General features: G+C 40.2%; 2 protein-coding genes across 3 annotated transcripts in view; one reads left to right on the forward strand and one right to left on the reverse strand.

The window, feature by feature from the left end:
- Positions 1 to 1,360: 1,360 nt before the first annotated feature.
- On the forward strand, positions 1,361 to 10,899 carry dusp4 (dual specificity phosphatase 4). The gene is made up of 4 exons (XM_085413650.1): positions 1,361 to 2,061; positions 3,331 to 3,458; positions 5,183 to 5,402; positions 8,860 to 10,899. The coding sequence occupies exons 1-4, from the start codon at positions 1,692 to 1,694 to the stop codon at positions 9,246 to 9,248; spliced, it is 1,107 nt and encodes a 368-aa protein (XP_085269776.1). The 5' UTR covers positions 1,361 to 1,691; the 3' UTR covers positions 9,249 to 10,899.
- An 8,892-nt stretch (positions 10,900 to 19,791) lies between these two features.
- Positions 19,792 to 24,451, reverse strand: part of tnksa (tankyrase, TRF1-interacting ankyrin-related ADP-ribose polymerase a) — a 113,600-nt gene continuing 108,940 nt past the window's right edge. For both annotated transcript variants that reach the window (XM_085413652.1, XM_085413651.1), the window contains one exon: positions 19,792 to 23,908. In XM_085413652.1, coding sequence (XP_085269778.1) covers positions 23,822 to 23,908 — 87 coding nt within the window. In that variant the 3' untranslated portion in view covers positions 19,792 to 23,821. The remainder of the gene's footprint in view (positions 23,909 to 24,451) is intronic.

Below are 24,451 nucleotides of genomic sequence, written 5' to 3' on the forward strand. Positions count from 1 at the left end.
TTTGTCTTAATTATTTGCTTCCTGTCATCCATCTTTAAAGGCACAGTTTTGGGATTTTCCAACATCACCCAGTGAGGCAATTACAGATCATTTTTGTAATCCCGGGCATTACTATTCTTCCTGTTGTACTAAAAAAGGGAGTCATGTTCAGCTGCATTGTGGGAAATGTGGGCATCAGTTTATGGATAAAAGTCAGCCTTTGCTCCATCACTGCCTATACCTTTCTGTCTCTTGAGGAAGTTGCCATAGTACCAAATTGCTATGGTACTGCACCAAGACAGCCTCATTTTTTTAACAAGCAGTATAGGAGTAAGGATATTTCAAGGGTTTGTTCAACTTTACCATCAGATTTTACTTATAGTGAACACATGAAGTCATGAAAATGAAAGAGACAGCCTCCACAACATAGATCCAAACACTCACGGGAACTCAAACATATTATTTTCTCCCACAGCAGCCCACCCATAAAAGTGTTAAACATTTTTCCCTGCTGTCTGTTTGTTTGTCTCTTTCAGATGTCTTCTCTCCACCTGTTTGTGTCAGGGTGTCTGCATTTTCCTCCTGTCATCTGCTGCCGTGCTGCTCTCTTTCCTCTCGTAACCATGGAAATGAGATCAACATGCAAATACCTGAGCACGCTCGCCAAGGCTGTGCGATAGAAGATGCAAATTGCATCCGCTTGTAGGATTACACACACCCACACACACAGATGCACACCCAGACGTATGCACACGCACACACGGACCCTTGTACGTAAGCGCACACCCACCTGCAGTCCACCAGCAGCATTTCTAACACTGAGCCTTGAATGATATGAAACTGAGCTAAGCTGAGCTACATATGCAGTCAGTTGAATTCCAACACATGCGAAAACCTGAAATTTAGATTAATTTATTTTATGACCTTAAACTTGTAGACTGAATATAATACAGTTTATAGTAGCCTACATTTGTGATGACAAATGATATCCTTTACAAATTATGAGTCTTATTTGGTTCATTTGATTATGAAAAAAAAATCATTTGTAAGTTTAAACTGTAAAATATCAGTAAGATATAAAAAAATTTATAGTTCAAATTTACTTCTATAACACTTACATTTATTTGCACTGCTTTGCTTACTTTGACACGACTTTTAAAATATCTTTAATTTCCTATTTATTTATTTTTTATCTAAAAAATGATCCTTAAGTTATGAAGAAGAGCTTGTTATGGTATGAAGCCAAGCTCTTAATCTTCGGTCCCATGGCCTCTCGTTTCATTGATGTGTGTGTGTGTGTGTTTTTTTTATGAATGAACGGTAGAGGAGGAAAGGGCACGGGAAACTGGACGCGTTGCGATAGGCTGCTGGTTGGTTGACGTCACCTCCGCCGTGACGCGATGCACCCATTCATAAAAACGGGAAAAAAGAGAAAGAGTCCTGTGGAGAAAATACTCGGAGAGGCAGAGAGGAGAAAGAGACAGAAGTGACCGGACTGAGCTTAAGAAGTAGTGCGGTTACAACGATGATGATGATGATCATGACGGTGTTGATGCGCAGATAGAGGAGAAGCGCAAGGGGAATCCACCGCAGGATCCGTGCGCCTTCTCCGAGTTCCGAGGGGTCCGGTGATCGTGAGGGGGCTTAGAAAGAGCGAGAGAGGAGATTTAACGACCGTGAAGCACAGCCTAACAGCCCGAAACGACGTGCCAATGGAGGAGCTATACGAGATGGACTGCACGGTGCTGAAGCGGCTCCTGAAGGAGGACAGTGCCAAGTGCCTGCTGCTGGACTGCCGCTCTTTCCTCGCGTTCAGCGCGGGGCACATACGGGGCGCCGTCAACGCCCGCTGCAACACCATCGTCCGCCGCAGGGCGAGGGGCTCCGTGCTGAGCCTGGACCAGATCCTGGCCGGGGACGAGGAGGTCCGAGTCCGCCTGCGTTCCGGGATGTACTCCGCCGCAGTGCTGTACGACGAGAGGACGCCGGACTCGGAAACGGTGAAGGAGGACAGCACCTTGACGCTGGTGCTCCACGCGCTGTGCAGGGACGCCTCCGACACGCGCATATATCTGCTCAAAGGTAAATTATGTCGTTTACTCTTTAATCCTAGCCTGTGATGTGTAGCAGCGCCAGTTACATCAAAAAGTTTAATGACTGACATTAATTATTTCAATTAGAGCAGTAAATGTAATGTAACTGATGAATGGCTGGGTATAATTATAATAACTGATACATGTGTAAGCAGTAGGCATTATGCTTAGCAATAAATTATATTTTTTTTAACAATTAATTTTTAAAAAACAGTAAAATAAGATAAGAATTGGAATATATGTACTGACATCCATTAATAATAATAATGACCACATTTTAATGAATTGCTATTTTCCAGTGGCTAACCTACAATCCTCTCTAGGCCACCAGATATTTTATTTTTCACCAGTTCTTAGAGATATTGGATATTTAAAAATTTTATGTGTGTAACTATTTGTTATTCAATAAACTAGAAATATCCTGCTCAGTGTGTTCTCCCTTCAAATGCACTGGTGTTTTTTTTTTAAACAACACACACTCTCACTCACTCATTCACATCTACACACATTCACACACAGACCAATGGCTGTGAGCTGAGTGAATGAGGTAATGCTGATGCGTAGAAGCCACATCAAACCGGAGGGACTTACAGGACACACACATAATCTTTTTACACAGAGTCCGCTTCGGGTAAATCACCCACAGGAAGCAGCGAAATATTAAAATCAGCAGTTGATTTACACACCCTATATATAGACTGCTGAAAAATCTCGAGGCTGTTGCAAGCTGTGGCGTATTCCTTTTTTCACTCTTTCTTTTTTTGTGCATCCTCTTGATGCTGATGCCTCGAATAACATAAATGTATGCTTGCAGATTGTAAATCTGACACATTTCAGTTGATCTGATTTGATCCTTGAGGTGCAGAGAGCAACATACTGCCTACAGATATATGAAAAAAACAAAACTTATGAAACTGTTTTCAAATCCACAGCAAGCAGACACAGGACAGCCCGTCAGGGGTTTAATAGACTTTGCGTCAAGCTACCTGAATGCAGACTAGAAATCCTGTTGTAGATTGTGCTGCGATGTGAATGCAGGCTTCTTTTGTCCTCATATGTGCATCTGTGGTGTGTTTTGAGAAGTAAACAACCCCCCACCCCCACCCCTAAAAAAGGAAGCTGGTATTTCTGTAATATTTTCCCGTGGTACTCATTCTTGCATGTTTTGCGTGCTATTTTGCACCACTTATTAATGTCCTACAGCAAAGCACTGCATATGTGATTGTGACATGTATTTTGTTGTTTTTGTGTGTTATAGGGGGATATGACAAATTTTTCACAGAGTATCCAGAGTTTTGTTTAAAGGCCAAGTCCTTACCGTCCCTCACCAGCCAGTCGAGCATCGACTCTGCCTGCTCGTCGTGTGGAACGCCGCACAATGACCAGGTAAAATGCAACGCGACACAGAAAAAGTGTTAAACGCACCTCACCTTTAAAATAACATCTGCCTGTAATAACATGATTAACATCCGCCAGTGTCAGACTGATGGAAGTCCTCTCTGTGCTGCAAGTAGTGTGCATGTTAATGTGTTTCAGCATTCAGTTTATAAAAACATGCAAAAGAAAACGTCCTTTTTTATGTATCACACTGACACAGAGCACCCTGACAGTTATTTGCTTTGCTCAGGGGCAAGTCAGCTGCCATTCTGACTGCCAGAAAACAACACAAGAGAAAATAATAATTATGAACACATTTAAATAACAAGAAGATATTCAATTTATAAGTCTTTTGGTGCATAATAACACGCTGGCCTGGATGTCATAGATGGGCATTGATTCACCTCTGTAGCACTTCCTGTGACCTGGTTGGCCTTGTTTTGCTGGTTAGTAAGCTGTTGTTCGAGTCTGCAGAGTTTACGCAATGCTCACAGTCACATGTGGTCAGGGTTTAATTCCCCTGGAACCCACGAGGGGAGCGGCACAGACAAGCCAGCCTCTGTGTGTTTTATAAGAAAAACGTCTGATTGTCTCTGCTCAACCATCAGATGCATTTTTAATTCAAGAAATGCTTCCACTTCCTGCACGAGCAGCAGCGGCAGTATAGATTTAGCGGGCTGCTCGCCACCACCACAAACATCCCCCTCCTCACATTACACCTCTTAGCAGTATCGATCATTTCCTGACGCTGTGTCACTACCGAGTTCGTCAGCAGCACTGACACAAACAGCCGCAGCTCTTGTCAATAAGCGCCGGTATAGACTGCTGATCAGCTGACCTTTCAGATCCAGTAAAAGGGGAAACGGCACGTCAGCTCTTACTTTAACATGTCCTCTGAGATGTGGCTGAGCAGTGACATAATCTGGCTCTAAACTGGGAATATACGTGTTATTAAATGTGCGATATGCGTGCATGTAACTTGCACCAGTGCAGTGTCAATCACAGCGAAATTGCCTGTTTTCCTTGAACGATTTTTTCGTGTGCTTACAGAATCACATTCTGTGAAAATGCTGTCGTGGAGGATGTTTTTCCCCAGTAGAGCTTCTGAAAGAAGGTTTTCCATATGCTGATACAATAAAGACGCACAGATATTCACGCTGAATACGGTGGTTTTGTGCTCATAATTATAAGCCAGTCGATGAGACGCTCAGCTCCAACAGTAAACTCTGTCTCCAGATGTGAAAATATAAATCAGCTGAAGAGAGAAAGTGACAAACTAAATGGCCCATATCAAATGAGTTTCGCATTATTCACACAGATATTAAGCTGAGAAGCATGGCTAATGTGATTAACAAAATATTTAAGGGCGGTCACGCTTATACTGAAGTCATCTGGTATCTGGCCTCTGCGACTTACCGAGACAATGAATTCTTTGTCTTGCCATGCACACTGGCTTTCACCTAAGGACAATTCTTCAGTGTAGCTCCACATGCTGCTCGGGTCAGGAAATGTTCCTACAAGCTGCCTCATAACAGTAAATCTTTGCCTTTACTGCTGATTATTAAAATATAATAATAAATGATGGCCCTATCCAGGGTGTACCCCGCTTCTCGCCCTAGAACAGCTGGGATAGGCTCCAGCACCCTCCTGCGACCCTGAATTGAATAAGCGGAAGAAAACGCATGGATGGATGGATAATAAATGATCAACTTGCCGTTGTCCTTTTTTCCCAGGGTGGCCCGGTTGAGATCCTCCCCTTCCTTTACCTTGGCAGCGCCCTTCACGCCTCGAAGAAGGAGGTTTTGGATAGTATAGGGATCTCTGCCTTGCTGAACGTGTCAGCTGACTGTCCCAACCACTTCGAGGGGGCTTACCAGTACAAATGTATCCCTGTGGAGGACAACCACAAGGAAGAAATCAGCTCCTGGTTCCTGGAGGCTATCGAGTTCATAGGTCAGTGTGTAAGTGTGTCGTATGCATGAGAAGAGTTTTGTTTATTTTGGGTGAATATTTTGAGTTTTTGCAGTGTTTGCTGATACACGTTAAAGATTTGTTCTCATTATTGATTAATGCACTTATTATTTTTCTGATAATGTGTCTAAAGCTATAGGAAAAGACTAATAGAACATCAGAATAGTTGCAGGTCAACATATTACATGTCTACTTTAAGTAGACTGAGCTGGCATTTTTAACCAGTATGCCTCCTCCATCGAGCAGCGTGGGTTGGACTGCGATGTTCCTTCTTTCTTTGTGGATTCAGTAGTTTCGAGTATCCGGAAAATGGTGGCTTTTCACTGTTCATGCTGATGCAGTTCTCCTTTCCTCTTTATCTAAAACATCACTTCTTGTCTAGAGTTTGAGAATTTTTTCCCATAAAGGAGCTTTTATTTGTTCAGAGACCTGTCATGGAAAAGCTTTTAAGCTCCAGCGATGATGATGATGATGATGATGACAATTCAGACATTTATTCATGGGACTCTGTCACCAATTGTTATTTCCAGGTTAATCGTATACATCTCAGCAGACACTGCAGAAGCACTGAGAGATAAGACAGATTATTTGGAATGATGAAATATTACCATCAGTAATTTCTCTGCACCATAATCTTATTTTGTGTGTGTGTGTGTGTGTGTGTGTGTGTGTGTGTGTGTGTGTGTGTGTGTGTGTGTGTGTGTGTGTGTGTGTGTGTGTGTGTGTGTGTTCTAGGCGAGTCTAAGCTTTGCTTTTCCTTGGAATATCCATGCTGTGCATAAGGCATGGTGTGTGTGATTTCTGTGTTGTGAGCGTGTGTTTGTGTAGGTGCTGGTATGCGTCATAGTTAGATGCTGTGGGACCAGAGTCGAGTCTGACTCATCCAGTGTTACTGAGTGAACAGGCACTGTGGTGGAGTTACCTGAAGTCTGTCTGTGTGTGAATAACTGAGGGAGAAAAATTACAGATATTTGATGTGAGAGATCAGGAAGCTGGTTGTTAGCAATCAGGCAATCTATGCATTTAAAGAAAGGCCAGTAAACATCTGATGTTGTGTAATTCTGCTCATGTGCCCAAGAGGTTGTGGAGTGAGAACTCAGGACAACACATTACATAAATTCACTCTGTTTTCTTCTCATACTGTGCATCTGACTTCCTGGAGGTAGCCATACACATTATACAAGAATTAACACGATGTCCCACTATTCACACTAACTGAAGCTTTAGGGGAGAGGAGAAACTGTAAATGCTTGGCTTAAATTGTTACCTAAATCTGGTTATTCTCCTTAATGGAGTAATGGCATGCATCTAAACATACTTCAAGAAGTAGAAGCAGAAATAGGTTGGGGGAGGAAGTGTGAAAGAAAGGCTGATGACTCAAATTTTGCACTTGTGCGTGTCAGTAAAATGTGATTCGCTGCTTTCTCACTTTGAGGTTAGTTATCGGTTTGACTGTGCAGCGAGGAGAAGGCGTTAAAGTGTGGAGGACAGGAAATGAAAACAGGCAAAGCCTCACTGTACATCTGCTGTGTTTAAAAATACTTGGTGGCTGTAAACAAACTGTAGATTCATGTGACACTTTGTTCACAGTGTATGTACTAAGTGATGATTGGTGACTGATAGTTATTTCATTTTCTTCATTATAAATCATGAATAAAATATTTTTTTCTAATCAGTTGATAATAATTCAGCTTACAAAAAAGCACAACATGTCATAATTTCCTCTTCTGTCTTGTTTAAAACCAAAATATATTGTTTTTACAGTAATGAGAGAGAGAAAAAATGTGTATTTGAGAATTGGAGACCTTTTGATTTTTGCAATTTTTCTTTAAAAAATTATTAAAATATCAAATTGTTGCTGATAAACTTTATGTTGAAAGTGCTAATTCTATTCAGAAGGAACTAGTGACATTTCATTTATTTTTAATGTAAAATTAGATTTACATTATCTCATTGCTAACCAGTCACCTAAATAATAGGATGGAAAGCTCACTCTTAAATAAAGTGCTACAGATTCCACAAACACTTACAACTTAAAATTATAAAAGTGTCATTACAACAGAAACAAGCAAGTTTAGCTATAGATAAAGACAGTGCTGTATTTGGTCATAACTTGGTAACTAACTTTTCCAGATAAATACAAAATTACTATAGAAAATCATGGTTACATTAGTGACAATGTAAGTATTATGTTACATCAAACATGGCATAATGTTAATATGTTATAAAATGTAAATGTAGCTTATTTAAAACTACGTTATTTGACTCTTGAATGCTAATTGGGGCCAGTAAACTAAATATAAAGATGGAAAGCTCAAACTTAAATTAACTACAACAAATTACACAAGCTTAGTGCTCAGAGAAAAATAAAAACAGAACAATCTAGGTATTTGAATTTATAGCAATCCCCCAAAACAAAATAAAACAAAACAAAATAAAAAGTGTGCTACTAAGCTAGCTTGGTGATAGCATGCTAGCATGTGCAGATTACAAAATATTGAAAACATTGTTAACATTTAGTTAGTTTTCCTAAATACCAATTCAATAAAAACAAATCAAACATGACCTCATGCTTACACTAAAAAAGGGTTCAGAGACTGATGCTTCATCTTAGGGTACATGCTTGTTAATTATTTAGGCCTGTATAAACGTACCCAGCAAACATGCCTGAAACTCTGGCATCATATCCCCGGTCAAAACTGACAATGGTAAGACTGTGAAAACTAATTTGTAGAGGAACAGATGTTGACATTATCTCCATGTAGAATAGAGGTCTAAGCAATATTTCTTTACAAAGTGAGACATATTAATCATATTGTGACAATGAAGAAATTAAATTTTTTTTAAACAATGACTAATCTGGTTAGAACATGATATTGAATAGACAGCCGCATTTTTTTTTTTTGTACAAAAAATACAATTTTTAAGCCACTTATGTTTCTGTCTAATTTCTGTCTTATTTGAGCATAGTTAAAGTGTCAGACTAATATAAACGCTGCCTCTTTGTCAGCATCACAAACCCAGGGCCATGGCTAGCTCACTAGAAAATAAAGTTGGACCAGAAAGCCTCAAGACAGTAAAAAAAATAATTGTTGAACACATACTTTATCTTAGTAGAAAGCTTACAAGAATATCCAGGGAATTGTCCTTGCCATTTGCAACTATTTTTCAACCATGAATAGATGTTGATAAAAGTCCACCGGCCAGTGATTAGTCAACATTGAACTGTTTGCTGGATGTTTCCAATTCATTCAGTACTTGTTGAGACATTTAACTGGGTCCATAACAGTCATTCTATGAAAACTATGGACATCTTCACAGATTCCATGGCAATCCCTCTCACAGTTGTCAAGAGATTTCAGTCTTTTATGTATTCACTTAAAAAATAATCTTTTATTTTTTACTGACCTTGCCGACCCGCTCTCCTCTGTCTTCTCAGATTCAGTACGGGACTCCAGTGGGCGAGTGCTGGTGCACTGTCAAGCAGGCATCTCCCGCTCTGCCACCATCTGCCTGGCCTACCTGATGAAGCGAAAGCGGGTACGTTTGGACGAAGCGTTCGAGTTTGTACGGCGGCGCCGCAGCATCATCTCCCCCAACTTCAGCTTCATGGGCCAACTGCTGCAGTTCGAGTCGCAGCTCCTCGCCACCTCGTGCGCCGCCGAAGCCGCCGCCACGGCAAGCCCGCTGCTCGGACCCAAGACCACGACAACCACCACCTCAACGGCAGCCACGCCCACCTCGCCGTTCATTTTCAACTTCCCAGTTTCTGTTGTGAACCCTGCTTACCTGCACCACAGCCCCATCACGACCTCCCCCGGCTGCTGATAGACAGACAATCCAAGCCTTCCCTCAATACAAAGCGAGCACAGACTGGGGCTGCCGCTGGTAGTATGCTTTAGAGCACGGAGGTGAGAAGCGTCATGGTGCCTGATTCAGAACTCAAAGACTGAAACACTTTTTACAGTTTAAAAACCAGCCAATGCTCCTTTCATGTCATTGACATTTATTTAAATCAACCAAAAATGAACTGGCTTTTGAGTTCAGATGGAGTGTTGGACTGATGTTTACTAAAGATACAAACTCTTCCTTGGAAAAGAAAAAAAACAAAACAATCACGCCGACAGAGGCACACTGACACACAACCCTGACACAGAGAGGCATGAACAGCAGCAAAACTGTCTTTCTCTCTCTTTTTCTGCCCCTCTCTCTACGTCTCTCCCACACACACACACATTCATGACTGCCAACTGAATAAGCTCAGTATGAAGACAGGGTCTGTTGCTATGGAGACGACAGGTCTTTAGGAGAGGAGATGGACACAGGAAGGAAGGAAGAATTTTAAGCACCCGCTCTTTCCCCCTTTGGGTGTCCCTCCTTCTGCCAGACAAAAGAGATAGATGAAAAAAACGAGGGGAGGAGACGGTGATAGAAAGCAGGAGCCTCTTCAGTGACAGGTGCTCTGCCGGCGTTCCGACCGGAGCTTCCTGTCTTTCATACGTCCTCTTCCTCTCCCTGTCTCTCCCCCTCCCCACACCTTCCTCTCCTTTCCTTTTCATCCTTTTATATTGCCCACTCCTTCCATCCTTCTCCTCTCTCATCTCGCCCTCTCCCGTCTGCCCCCACCCCCCTCATCCGCCCTTTATCTTAACACTGGAGAGGCTAAATAAATGTAATAAGATGCCAAATAAATGAATAGGCCAGGGTCTGTGTCAATAGACTGGGGAAACCCCTCTACTGGTGTCATACATACATGCTTTTTGGGACATTTTGTGGCAACATCTTCCAAATTTCCTGGAGTCTCCTTTTAGATCAGAGTGCAGATTTTAGAGCATAGTAGTTTTGGACGACAGACATTTAAAGGGCCATCGTGGTGGTTTTGTACTTTTTTAAACCATCATTTGTCATGAATTTTTTACTACTGATAATGTTCCAAAACATACACAAGACACTGGCTTCGAATCTTCTCAGTATTTTTTTTTATAGAGTACTGAAATAAAGCGAACACCGCCTCATATGAGGTATTTTGGGAAGCTGTCGTTTGTTTATATAACAGGCTAAAATGTGCATCATCACCAAATGGTCCTTTGAGATGTTTGTGCCTTGTTCACAAGGGTATCCTATGGATTTGCCAGTGGAGCATTGTTTTCTGTTCACTCTTACGCCGCAGCATCGAAAGAGCAAAACTGTCTCCGTTCATCATTTGCCAGACTCACACAAGCACACACACAAAAACACACAAGTAGATTTATATGTGCAAAAGATTTCCCAATCCACGAAAACACGCAAACATGTTTGATTGGACAACACAATGATGACAATGGGAGAAATGTTAAAGGTAGGACATTAAACCATGGGTGCTTTTTCCACTCACCATTGAAGATCATAAAAAGTAGAATCCAGGTTTTTAAAAAATTACTTATTCGTTTGATTTATTTATATATTTTATAATAAACATAAAATTTACCTCTTTTTTTTTTTTAAAAATTTGAGCTTTATTATATCACAATTTGAGATAATATTTTATATTATGTTTGCTTCTGACCAGGCTGAGCTCTACACTGTGCCAGACAAGCAAAGGCAAAAAAAAATCCAAATCCAACTACATTCACCAGAAGAAACCAAAAAAAAAAAGAAAATTTGGACTGTTTCAAAAGATTGTCGACACTTATCTCTGTAGCACTTTGAAATGATGCAATACTGTATTTGTAATCTTTGACTGATTTGCACGTCATGGCGATGCTCAACTGACTAGACTGTGAAGAGAGAGAAAGAGAGAGAGAAAGAAAACAGCCAATCAGTGAAAAATGCAATACTTTGTACACATCTGTGTAATCCATACACATCTGTCTGTCTGTACGCCTCTCTGTGTTAAGTGTCTCGTCTTGATTGTCTCTGGTCAGTGCTGTTCACTCATAATGGCAATATCAATCCTCATATATAAAGCAAAACAAATTTCCTTTGGTTTTATTGTGGAATAAATGATCTGTGCATTTATTTATTACTGAAGCTTCACTGTTGAATAAATAATGTTCTTAATTAAAGTTTTGTGGGTTTTTTAATGATGGGATTGACTACTATAATCTCCAATCTATTAAAGCATACAATTTGCCACTTAGCATTTGTAGCAGCTTATGGTGAAATTTATTATTGGTTTGTGTTTTATATTTTGTAGTTGGTTTTCATTTTTATTTCATTTTGACTTTGACTTGAAAACATGTCCATCAGAGCTTCATAAGGCAAATTGGGATTATAAATTCAACCAAATTAGCAATACTAAAACTGAAAACTAATTTTAAAAAAATTTAAAATAGAGGAAATATATAATTAGTTTTCCCCAAACTGTAGTTTTATAAATATTTTACATGGGTAAAATGCTTTTTCACATCTAGTTTTAGTTTTTAGTTTAGGTTAATTATAACAACCTTACTGTACTTGGCATTTTAGTGTGTTAATTCCCACCCAAAGGTTATACTCCAGAGGATGCAGGTTGAGAGATTATCTTAGTTAATTAGTGTTCAGAAAAGGCAGAAATTATAATGTAATCTAGGAATTAAGTGGACCGGAACAGGCTTGAGCAGAAAAGTTAAAACTTGATTAAAAACAATGGATAAAAAGTAGAAACAGGCATGTAAAAGCAAATTTACAGATGATTTTAAAAAATAGAAAAAAAGGAGCCGTCAAAATATTTTCATGTGTTTGACTGATCTCACATTTGAAGTCAACTTCTGCGTCCTGTCCCGACAGTGTTTAGCTCTGCGATTTCACCACGGCCCTTCACGCTTGTTCAGAGAGGAAACATCAGCAAATTTTGTGTGAAGGATCATTTCTGGTGACGAGAACACAGTTTTGCGATCAAAACGAGCAGTTTTCAGATGAGATTGTAAAGTCCGGCTGTGAACAGTCAAAGAGAATGATCTGAACTCTCATACTAAAAACACAGGAGTTTTTTAATTGCTTATTTTTAAGAGACTTGTTAGCCAAACAGGGAGGGAGAGAGACTTACACACAGAAAATGCCCTGAACAACATATTGACTCATTGGTGTGTTCATGGAGACAGAGCAGTCAGTTTCTTCAGCCTCGGCGTATTGAGACGGTGGGCAGTGGAAGACTTTGGAGGTGGGCTGCCCACCAAATCCGACGTTAGAGATGATCTTTTTCCACTGCCTGGATGGGCAAGACAGCTCATGTTGGTGCCAGGGGGCATATTGAGATTTCCACTAAGAGGTTGAAAGGTGCACAGGGAGATTACTTTGAACATGAGGAACGTTGGAGTCATTTTTGACAAGCATAATTCCTTTAGTACACATATCAAACGAATATGTAGGACTACTTTCCTGCATTTGTGGAATATCTCTAAAATTAGAAAACATCCTGTCTCAGAGTGATGCTAAAAAATCTAGTTCAAGCATTTATTACTTCTAGATTGGACTGGACTTTTATCAGGCTTACCTTTCAGTTAATCCGAAATGCTGCAGCGAGATTACTGACAGGCACTAGAAAGCGAGAGCATATTTCTCACATGCTGTCTTTTCTTCACTGTTAAATTCAAAATGAAATTGAAAATCCTTCTCCCTACATACAAGGTCTTGAATAACCAGGCTCCATCGTATCATTAAAGACCTCATGGTGCCATATCAGTACTTTCCCACAGCTGGCAAGCGCTTGCTCACAGGGGGTCGTCTGATTATTGGGGTTTTCTCTCTATTATTGCATAAAGCACCTCGACTTGTTGTTGTTATGTGGTGCTATATACATTTAACTGAATGCATAGCTGTTAAATCTAGTAGTAAGTCATTAGTGGACAAATGGTTGCCAGTGGTTACGGCTAAATGACCGAGAAGGTTCAGTGACACTGACTGATTAAGCTAAATGAAAACCATTAAGAGCAAAAGCAAAACGCTTTAAAATGGGCTCAAATGAACACATCTGAACATGAAAGAGGGTGTTGATGAAGGGATTTTTGATTCCAGAGGGCTTTAGATGTTGGTCAGATGAAAAAAGTTGGGAAGCACTCTAGAGTATGTAAGAACAGGAATGAATGCATATACACAGGTGTAAGGGCAGCAATGACTTAGCAAAGGGGTGATATCAGTAACTAATTGTCATAAACACATATTGATGACACTGTTGAACCTCTAAACTTGCTTTAAACTATTAGAGTGAGAAAGTGAAAGGGAACCAGAACATTAGTAGGTTCTTGTAAATCTAATGTGATACAGTCCATTGTTACTGCCATGGTGTTTAAATTCTTCTGTTAATGAGACATGATGAGGATCAGTTAAACTCAGATCAAGTTTAGTCAGTAAACTTGTCTAAATGTATAAAAAATGAGAGCAATAAATGAGAGCTGCCTGTATTCTTCATTGTTTACCCCTTCACTTGTTCAACTGGTGTGAAAATGATCTTGCAGTGCCACCTACTGCTAAAAACACTGATTCACACTGACGGGATGCAGTACACTGTGAAAGATTATGAACCAGTGACGGGACACAAACAGGTTATGGAGGTAAAACTGCTGGGACTAGTACCCATCTATACAAAATATATACAATCAGACCTCAAAGGTTAGACATTTAATGGTTCCAATCACTCCACGAAAACCCTGTCAAATAATGCAATTTCCTTTGGACCAATGTTAGGCCTGATACCTGTTGGTCTATAAGCTCGGCCTATAACTTTTTTCAGCTTAACTCAGAAAAGACAGTACTATCTAATTATTGTCCCTGAGAGCATTACTGCCCAAATCAGACAACGTTTGGGCTTTTTTCCTGTTCACCGAACATAAAAGCTAATGTGCAGAACCCTGGGATTATTTTCAATCAGTCTTTAAGATTTGATCCTCACATCAACCTTCTGACCTGCTCTTGTTTTGTTTTTGCTTTTTTCATGTAAGAAATATAACTAAACTCAGGACCGTTGTCTCAAAAAGCGAACACGCTTGGATTATCGTAGTGGACTGTTTTCCCATCTATCTAAAGCAGGGGTGCCCAATCCCGGTCCTCGAGAGCTACTATCCTGCAGCTTTTAGATGCATCCCTACTCCAACACAGCTGAATCAAATGGTTTGATCTCTTCAGCATGCCATCATGTTTGGCAAAGGCCTGATAACAAGCCATTCATTTGATTCAGGTGTGTGGGAACAAGGATGCATCTAAAAGCTGCAGGACGGTAGCTATCGAGGACCGGGATTGGGCACCCCTGATCTAAAGCATCTAATTCAGTGGTTCCCAAACTTTGTTTGCTGGCCCCCCCTTTATTTTACAAGAAAAATGTTCGCGCCACCCCCACCCCCGCGCGCACACACACACACACACGCGCATGCACGCACAAACACATCCTCCAACCACACACACCCTTATTTTTCTCCATTGCGGTTTATTTCACACCTCAAAACATTTAGTAAACAATTAAGCAAATACAAGTAATCTGCAATAAATTACAGGTAGTAAGAAAATAAACTACTAACTCTTTTACGCTACGTCCACACCTACACGGCTATTTTTGACAACGCAGCTGTTTCGTCCACACGTGAACAGCGTTTGGAATCACTGAAAACGAGATTTTTTAACACTCCTTTTTTGCCTTTATGTGTGGACGAGGAATACAGAGTTCATCACGCAACGTCAAAGGTATGTGTCTTTTTTCACGCCGTGTGCCAAGTTGTTGTTTACATTAGATGAATTGCAGAATGGCAGATATTCAGATTAGCAGTATTTTGTCTCTATCTTCAGGTTTTACACGCTTACACATACACACGCAGTTACTGTTCCTCCACTTTGGGAAGGTCTGATCTAATTAATTATCTCTGATCTCCAATCTTTTAACTTATTCTCATAAATCTTCACATATCACCCCACATTCAAAGCTTTTGCACTGGCTGGCTGTCACATTTAGAGTTCAATTTAAAATCTTGGTTTTTACTCTTATGGCCTTATGGGGTGAAGCTCCCACCTAATGCTCTACCTTATTTACTAAGCTGGGTTCTCAGATACTCAGATAGGGCCCTTCTTATTATTCCATGGAACAGAAGACTGCGGGAGACTGTCCTTTGCAAACCATTTAACCCCTTCTCTCTCTTCATACCCATGGATGCATTTGGGTAATCTTTGTGGCGTTTTGCTTGGTCCATGCGTGTCCATTTTGCCTTTGCTGTGCTCTGGCTTTTATTGATAGGCCTACCTCGGTAAAGTGCTTTGTGACTGTTCCTTGTCTTAAAAAGTCCTATAATGAACAAATGTACTTATTTTCTCTTTTTTGGATCACTCCCTGTAAAACCCCAGTGATGGTTGTGCAGGAAAAATCCCAGTAGTAGTTTAGCAGTTTTTAAAATACTCAGACCAGCCTGTGTGGCACCAGCAACCATGCCACGTTCAGAGTTGCTTAAATTACCTTTTTGACGCTCAGTTTGAACTTCAGCGGGTCCACTTGACCGTGTCTAATTGTCTAAATGAGCTGAGTGGCTGCCATGTGATTAGCTAGTAGCTTGATGTCAGTAGCCCTTGTGTATTTAGATAAGCTAAGAAGCTGTGCTACAAGTATAAAATCCAGCACAAACCATTTGTGTGTTTACCAAAATGCATGGTTTGCTATCACAGTAACAGCTCACCCCTTTGTTTTGTGTTCAGGTACTTTTTTTTTTTTTTTAAATTTACATTTCAAGAGTAATTATTGATTTTAAAACATTTAAAAGTACTCTTATTAACTACACTGTGTGAGCACAGGTGGAAATGGTTTATTTTTAATATTACACAACAGTCTGAGTGCTCTTAAGCTGGTTCCAGTCTGAACCCTGTGTTGGCGTTTTACCTTAACCACAAATGATGATGGAGTATTACATAAATGGTGATTCTCACTGTTATCTGTGTGGGTTACTGGTGATTATTCTTTTTTTTCTCGCTATCCTTCCCGAGGAACATTTTCTTGATAAATTGCTGTGCTTACTTATCTACTTACACTGATGCTGCCAAATGATTAAACCCCCCATGGTCGTTTATCTCCTAATACAGAAAACAAGTAAAATCAGTACAGTAAGCGAATTGGAGCTTTCCTAATCTCAGGGAAGAACATACAATTGTATACAGACTGTAAATAAAAGATGATGGTCAGCCACTGGTTTCTGAAGACCGCATGAGGCCTTGAGCTCAACATCTTGGCTGTTGCTGTGTTATTTTGAAACCAGATATGATGAGAAAACATCTGACTGCAAGAAAAAGGGACACTGCACTCTCAGTGACAGTGACTTGACCAGATGAGCTTATCATCTCATCTGGTCTTTAAGTGATGACGTGATGAATCCTGCTTCTGGGCCTACAGTAGTCTGCGTTTAATATGGTTTTTGTGGTGTTAATTTGTTCCTGGGAATCCTCACGTTAACTTTTATAGAGTGGAAAAAAGTTAGCTTGTTTATATTATGCTAACATAGCTGTGTCACTAGCGGTCACGTAGCACATCATTATATACCAGCTAGCCAAACTTCAGTAACCCTACAAACGTCACTGCTGTTTAGTTTTCTGTCTTCATTTATGTTGGAAGTGATAGAAGAGCTTTAAGTTTGAATTTGTTTCCAAAACCCCGCAGTCAGGACATGCTATATTGTATTTAGATAGAAGCTAGCGAGCTAACTTCCTGCTAATTTCTAACTCCGTTAAATGTCATAAATTCCGTTTTCATGGATGCCTGGATGTTAAACTCAATTGTTACACCTGGTAGAGCAGAACGCTGATCATTTTATTAAAGACGAAAGACTTTAGACAGTTTTTCAACTCTCAGTGATGCCAGAGTGATCGTTTGATTTATGGACCTGCAGCGGAGTTTAGGCCCAGACACGGCTAGTGACGTCAGACTTAAAGACCGGATTGTGATCATCAGACATGAAGCTAGCAACTGAGCCCAAACACTCACCAGAAAATTGTTTACTGAGGTCAAAGGTCAAGTGAGAAGTAGGGGTCAATTTAAACAGGCTTCTGTACAACCAGACTGTTTTTGCCCCCTGCTGGCCATTAGAAAAAAATGCATGTGTAAAGCACTTCTGTATTGGCTTTACCTTCTTATTGAGGTTTTCCACACATGTGGTCACTAACAACATACCATTAACTTGGAGGGTGAACCTTCTCCATTTACACTTTTTAAAAAATGTATTGCCACTGATCTAGTACTTATTCTTTTGTCACTGCTGCTATTGGTGTTTTGAATGAGAATGCTGTGTTGTTGCTTTTGCATGTTTGTGTCTGTTTGACTTTAGGTAGTGTGTGCATGTTTGCAGCTGGCTGTACTACAAATTGCCTCTTGGGGATAATAACGTTTACCTTGAACTTGACTTTACAACCTCCAGGAACCACTGCCAACCAATCAGGGAATATGTAGTTTTCCCCTGGCAACCAATGGTTGTATCACATCTAGTATGGTGGACAACTCCAAAGCAATGTGTGCATGACTTTACACGAGAAACCGCAGTGCCCACATCCACCTTTTATATACAGTCTGTGTTTGGGACTCTGATTTAGTGTTACGTTCATTAAAGCGGGCTGTAAAATGGTGCAGTGGCACATAAGTGTGAAACAAATAATCCAGCTGGGGCTTTAGGGAGGTATACAGTATGCACTTTGAAATTGAAATGTGCATAAATTCCTCTGGGATTTGTAAAGTATTCTGATTCTGAATTATTACCAATGAAACAGCCCTGCAATAAAATGTCAGGTGATCAATAATGTTGATGCAACTTTGTTGTCATTTAAAGGCGTGATAGTTTATGTGGCTGAGTTTTATTGCACTTTCTAGATGTTATCACCTTTGAGCTGATCTTATGTATGATAAAAATCATTGACTTTTTCGATACTTTTGACATTGACCTTTATTTATGATGATAGATGTTACGCGAATATTTGGTAATGTCATAGTGATTTTGGCAGCATGTTTTGGATCATTATCCTTTTGGAATATCTCTTTTGTCCTCTGGCATTCAAAGTCCTCTCTTCCTCTCATTTTGCACAATAGCTGCTCACATCCTGTGACTCTCACCTCTGCGATTCAGCATTGGGCCTAAACATTAACTGTGGCAGTCTTGGGGAGGATCACGTCAAAAATGCTGGACCCCATTTGCCAAAAGATTGTGCTTCAAATAGTCACCAGGCTTCTTTTTGTATTAATTTGCAGTTTTTGTGCTGAAGAGCAAGAAAGGTCTTTTGTTTGGACTCTGTCCATGGAGGCAGACGCTGAGCAATCTCCTTCACACTGACTGAGCGCCACCCAGTTTTCTGGGTAATGTTGTTGTTGGTTTGGTTTTTTGGGGGGGGGGGTAAATATGATGAATGTGGATGTGATGAGTCATTTAGCTAATTACCACTTTGAAGCCTGTATTTTTATCAGTATTCTTGTTTTCTTCTTATTTTCTTGGTGATTTAGAAATGATACAAAGTTGATTAACTTCGAAACATTTGAGATTTAGAGATCGTGCTCAGTTCTGGTGTGTCAGCACTCGACACTTTATTAATGGCAGGTCAGGCCTGTTTTTTTTTTTGTTCCTTCACGCCTACCTTCATTCTTTGTTTTGGAAACATTCAGAGATTTTGGTCCATAAAGATATGATAGGATCATGAAGTTGCTGCAGATTTGTTAGCTCCACTCCCAGTTTACGTCCGGTCAGTCTTTTTTCAAGAAATGAGACAATGAGCTCATTTTAATGAACCTGTGTGAATACAGCCTCAGTTTTCTCTTCTTAGGCTGAGTTGACACTCTGTGTTCCGCCAATATCTTGGGCTCACTTTGGACTCCATAACATTTAAATGTCACAGTAAAAAGCTACAGAATTTTAGGCAAATTCAGCTTTCCTTATGGACAATGCAGCTAGAATGTTTCTACACTTGTTCATTAACATGAGAAACAATAAATCCATAGAATCACCAGTCAACATAACTTTTTTTGCCATCCTTATTTAACCACCCTTCCATTCTGGAATAACACACACTTGAGTTTTTTTTTGTCTGATTTGTTATTTGCGTTTCTTTTTTGCTGTATATTTGTGTGTCTCTGATATTAAACCATTATGTGATCTTCGCTGAAACTAGATGTAAATGAGCAGTTTTGTTATTATCTGGCATGTTTAATATATATATTTTCATACTAACGTTCATTTGCATGCATTGTTCATGTTAAATTTAGAGAAAAATCAGCACTTAGACCAGTCAATCTAGCAACAACAACAAAGTCGTTTTGTTGCCAAGTTTGAACTTCAGCAGGTCGTCTTGACCATGTCTACATACCTAAATGCACTAAGTTGGTGCCGTGTGATTGACTAATTAGATATTTATGTTACCATGCAGTTTAGTATCTAACTGAACTCAAGATTACAATGAAATAAAAACAAAAGGACACTTTAAATTCTTTTATTAAGGATTTTTCTTCTGTATAGTCATGAAGGAGTTTCTCTGTTCCACATGTTAGCTGGTCAGCAGCACATCTGTACAACCATCTGTACAACAGGAGGGCAAATGTAACAGAATGAAATGATAATGAAACCAGTGGCTTCTGGTAGAAGGCAGCTCAGACAGCTAGACAACACCTGACTGACTGAAGAGATGCTCCCCCCTCCAATCTATTTACAGCAAGGTTGGTCACTGAACAGAGACCAGCTAAAATTAAAATTCAAAAGGTTATGACATAAAAAAGGAGGGCAAAATAAACTAAAATTTAATCATGAAAGACCCGCTAAAAGGTGCATCTGGATTTAGTTTATTTACATTCCAATTTCAAGCAATGCCCACAGACCTCTGATCATAAATTAACATCTGCCGGCCTTATTGAGGTCAGTACCAAGACAGCAGACAGCGATGCTGCCGTTTTATCTAAAAACTGTACTACCGACACTCACTCAAACTTTAATTGAGCTTCTGGTGGAAGTACAAAAAACAGGCTTTACACGAGGGCCTTTCATTTTGTTCCAGCGAAGCAACCTCAATTCTCCACTGAAAACATCTTTTCACTTCAGTTTAATTTCAGGTTTTTTGAAATGTTTTCCTCATTTCTGCTTGAGTCATCTTTTCTTCAATCTCCTCATTCAATTTTTCCCATTTTTAGTCATTTCATTTTCATTTTCCCAATTCAGTTACACAAATAATTTCTTCTACTGTGATAACCTACCTACACTATCAATTAGTCAATAAGTCACAACTTGAAAGAGGACACCCAAAAAAGGTTTCATTTGTTATTCTGAGGGTCAGCTACAGTGTTTAGTTCAACTGAGTTAATTCAGGCTTGCAAGTCAAAAAATAGAAAAATCTGAAATAAAAGTGGCCCTATTGTGCTTATTTTTATTATATTCTTGGACTTTAATAGTGTTACCTCATGTTGATTGACAGTTCAAAGTAATTTTATTGATCTTATATTGAGCCTAGGTGTAGCACTTGAGTTCATCCATCATCTAAAACAAGCCAAGCAACCTTTCTTCTGATTGGCAGCCCCTCACTAACAGAAGGTTTATACAGCCAGTGGGTGGAGCTTCTCTGTTCATAACCAAAGCTCTGCGCTCCTACTTGCATATATGTTGACCTCCATTATTCGAAACTTTGCCCATCCAGCACTGTAACAGCATTAAGCACAATAGGACCACTTTAACATTCATTTGTTTTACCCTCAAATTTACCACTAACAGAGGTCAGGAGACATGAACCATCTCTCCTGATTGAGGTGAACTCCATAATGGTTAGAATCACCGTCCCGGTGCTTTCACTCCAACTGTCTCATTAAAAGCATTCGATTTCAAAGACCATCAGCCCTGCTGCGTTTCACCTGACATGACCAGAGGTGAATAAAAGCATACAGCTACATTCATGTGTGGTCCCTCCCCATGATCTATAGGGAATTTAAAGGTTATAAATAAAGACCCGTTAACAGAAAAACACGTAGTCATTGCAGTTAAAAAAAAAAACAAAAAAGGAAAACCTTGAGCTTATAGTACTTTCTGAGAGAAATGGTAACATGTTGGTGTTTAGTCATGAGCGTCATACTTCATCCTGACATGAAACGTATCCATCAGCCTCATCATCATATAAAAAGACTCTTTTTGCAGGCTCCAGCTGCTGACGCCTCATTAAGTTGTTTCTACACAGGAATGCCAGAAAATATCAGCACAATCAGGTTCGGTTGTGTCCTCACTACTGGAACTGCTCTGTGTGATGTGATTAAGGCCAGCCAGCTGCCTGGGGTGGAATATGCAGGAGGCAGGAAGATCACTGGCTCTAACTCCTCCACCCTGCCCCCAGTCACATATTGATGCAATCTGACATCATGCCGGCAAGTTAAATACACGCTTAATATCCAATCCAACTGCAGCAGACACTCTAGTGTAGACTAGAAAAAGTTCAGGGTTGAAGTGTGAAAACAGTTTACAGTACAGTGACACTTTCACATTTGAGGAGTGTAAACAGAGGAGCATGAAGTCTTTCAAACAAACAAAGAACTGCCTGAAATTGGGGGGGAAACGGTACTTTTAAACAAAATCAAAAATAAATGCCTCTCTGTTAGCCTTCAACACAGTACTGCAAGCTGGCAATTTGTCTGTTTCACCACTAGAGGGCATCAACAGTAAAAGTTGGAATGGAAAGGAACTGAAATGACCACATGTGGGAACGTGTCAGTGACATTAAGATACTTCAGTGACAGTAGTATTGTGTGATTAGCTGAACCCCCCCCCCCCCCCCCAAAAAAAAACAAAAACAAAACCAAAATTACCCAAACCATCACGCTTGCTTAAAGTGAGACTTTAAAGAACGCCACATCTCTTCTACTGCATACATTCAACTTTTCCAGTGACTGAAATAACAGAACTGGACAGCAGCAGAAAGCAAGCGTGCCATCTGCAGACACAAATTCATCCTTTATCTGTCTTGTTATTGAATGCTGAGTGAAGTTTAACCCAAATGAACTGGAAATGAAGCTTATGCACAAATCTGTTTGCAACACACTGAGTTTGCAGGTTAGCAGGTGCTCCTAGAAAAATGACAGTACCACTTAAAGGTATAAAACAATATGGGTGTAACAGAAAGCAGGATTTCATTTGAGCACTTTTTACTGGCTAGATGCGCCTAATAAACTGGCAGGTGAGAGTAGTTTATGCGTATGATAGCCTTAATCGTCTGTGATCCTCATGGCTCTAAGACTGGTTTTTAATCAGAACTGGGCTGAAACAACATGGCAGTTCTGGATGCAGTTCCTATAACGACTGCAAATTTCCTGTGATACTACAAAGGCAGCAATCAGTTCTTGAAACGAGATTTTTGGTGGCATATTTGAGAAAAATAAGAGGTATGTTTAGGTTAGCTGGCTTGTCACAGGTGTCTCAGCCTGTCATGCTTCTTATAATAATAATAATAATAATAATAATAATGGATTTATATAGCACTTTTCAAGGTACCCAAAGCGCTTTACAATGCCACTATTCATTCACTCTCGCATTCATACACTGGTGGAGGCAAGCTACGGTTGTAGCCACAGCTGCCCTGGGGCAGACTGACAGAAGCAAGGCTGCCATTTCGCGCCATCGGCCCCTCTGGCCACTTATAACTTAACTTCCCGGAGAGCTAAGATCCCAATTTTATATTTTGATGAGCCTGCATGTGGTTTTCAGTGTATGAGCTTGATATGTTGCGGATCTGAAACGAGCAGGTTTGGTCTGACTGACTTGCGGGTGTAAGGTGGTGGTTGGTCCCGGTGTGGACTGTAGTGGAAAGTCTGCAGCAGGTCCCGTCAGCAGCTTTATTTGCTTTTTGATATCAACGATTCTCTTGCTTCTTTGCGTTTCATCTCATTTCATATTCTCCTCCTGTGGCTTCTCCTTTATATCGGCCTCTGGTGAAAATGCGACGACACAGAAACGCGCTGAATTTCCGTTCTCTCGATGCATCTGGAGGTGGCGTTGGAGCATTGTTTTGATGTTGTGGGTGTGTGTGCAAAGCAAAAAGAGGACATAATATAAAAAACACATTAAAGCCTGGGGCTAGAATACAGGAGCAGTGCAAAGGTGCCAAAAAACAAAACAGCTTTTTGTTTGTTTTAGATATATATATATATTTTTTTTGTGGTAATTGCTTTCACTTTGAGATCAAAGCCACAGGGCCTGCAAAAACAGCTTCCATTAATACTGATGAAACAGTTTCCATTTTCTCCTCAAATGATTAATTATTACTGTCTGCTCCTTTTGGACTGAACCTGTATTACAACCCCAAAAAACTGAAAGACACCGTCTCTTCTTCCTCCTCATTTCCACGTTTGAGGGTCATCTGACTCCTGGCCAGCCGATGCTTCGTGTCACCCACCCCCAGCTTTGAAACTCCTTACTGTTCAGTTCTGGTCCTCTTAGAGATTTGTCCACTACAGTCTGGCTAACTTGGCACCCAGCTGTGCTTTAGGACTTTTGCTCAGCAGTGGCAGCAGGCGTGGCCAGACTCTCTGGCTTCACAATCTGGTAGGTGATCAAGTACTCTGGGTAAGCCTGAGGACAAAGAATACATGAAAGTCAAACAAACTGTTATGATTTCAGTGCAAGGAAAAAAACGTGGGTTACTACAAGAAAGACAAAGTAAATTAAGTATGATCTTTTAAAGGCTGGGTAAGTATTTCAAATGTGTGTATGCTGAGGATTTTTGGAATTTACAGTGTTGGTCCTTTTGAGGATTTAAACACCCAGTCACACGGGCCTAGAGACCAGCTGGCGACTGCCTGGCAACCTCCATTCGCTAGGAAAAAAATTATAATTCTCTGAGTGCTTATGATTGATTGCTAAAGCCCCAGTCACATGGTCACCATTTCATACCACAATTCTGAAAACATGACAGTTCTTACTTGGTACCTTGGGTACCAGGCAGTGTATGTACTGAGGTACAACTGTAGGGGGCAGCATACGGCTACAAGTGGCTATATGCAGAATAAGAAGATGGCAACTGGTGCTGCTGCCCTTATAGGTTTGGTATCAAGAATCATGTAATTCTACTGGTACTGGTACCAATTAGTAAATTCCTGGTATTGTGACATCCGT

The sequence above is a fragment of the Rhamphochromis longiceps genome, linkage group LG7 (genome assembly GCF_057381845.1).
Source record: "Rhamphochromis longiceps isolate RC_006_pf linkage group LG7, R_longiceps_female_GT1.1, whole genome shotgun sequence".
Classification (NCBI taxonomy): Eukaryota; Metazoa; Chordata; class Actinopteri; order Cichliformes; family Cichlidae; genus Rhamphochromis; species Rhamphochromis longiceps.

Excerpts from the sequence above, each read along its gene's own strand:
- dusp4 (XM_085413650.1), top strand. The coding sequence starts at position 1,692 with ATGGAGGAGCTATACGAGATGGACTGCACGGTGCTGAAGCGGCTCCTG. Across the intron at positions 2,062-3,330 it reads GCGCATATATCTGCTCAAAG|GGGGATATGACAAATTTTTC; the intron begins GTAAATTATGTC and ends TGTGTGTTATAG. Across the intron at positions 3,459-5,182 it reads GAACGCCGCACAATGACCAG|GGTGGCCCGGTTGAGATCCT; the intron begins GTAAAATGCAAC and ends CTTTTTTCCCAG.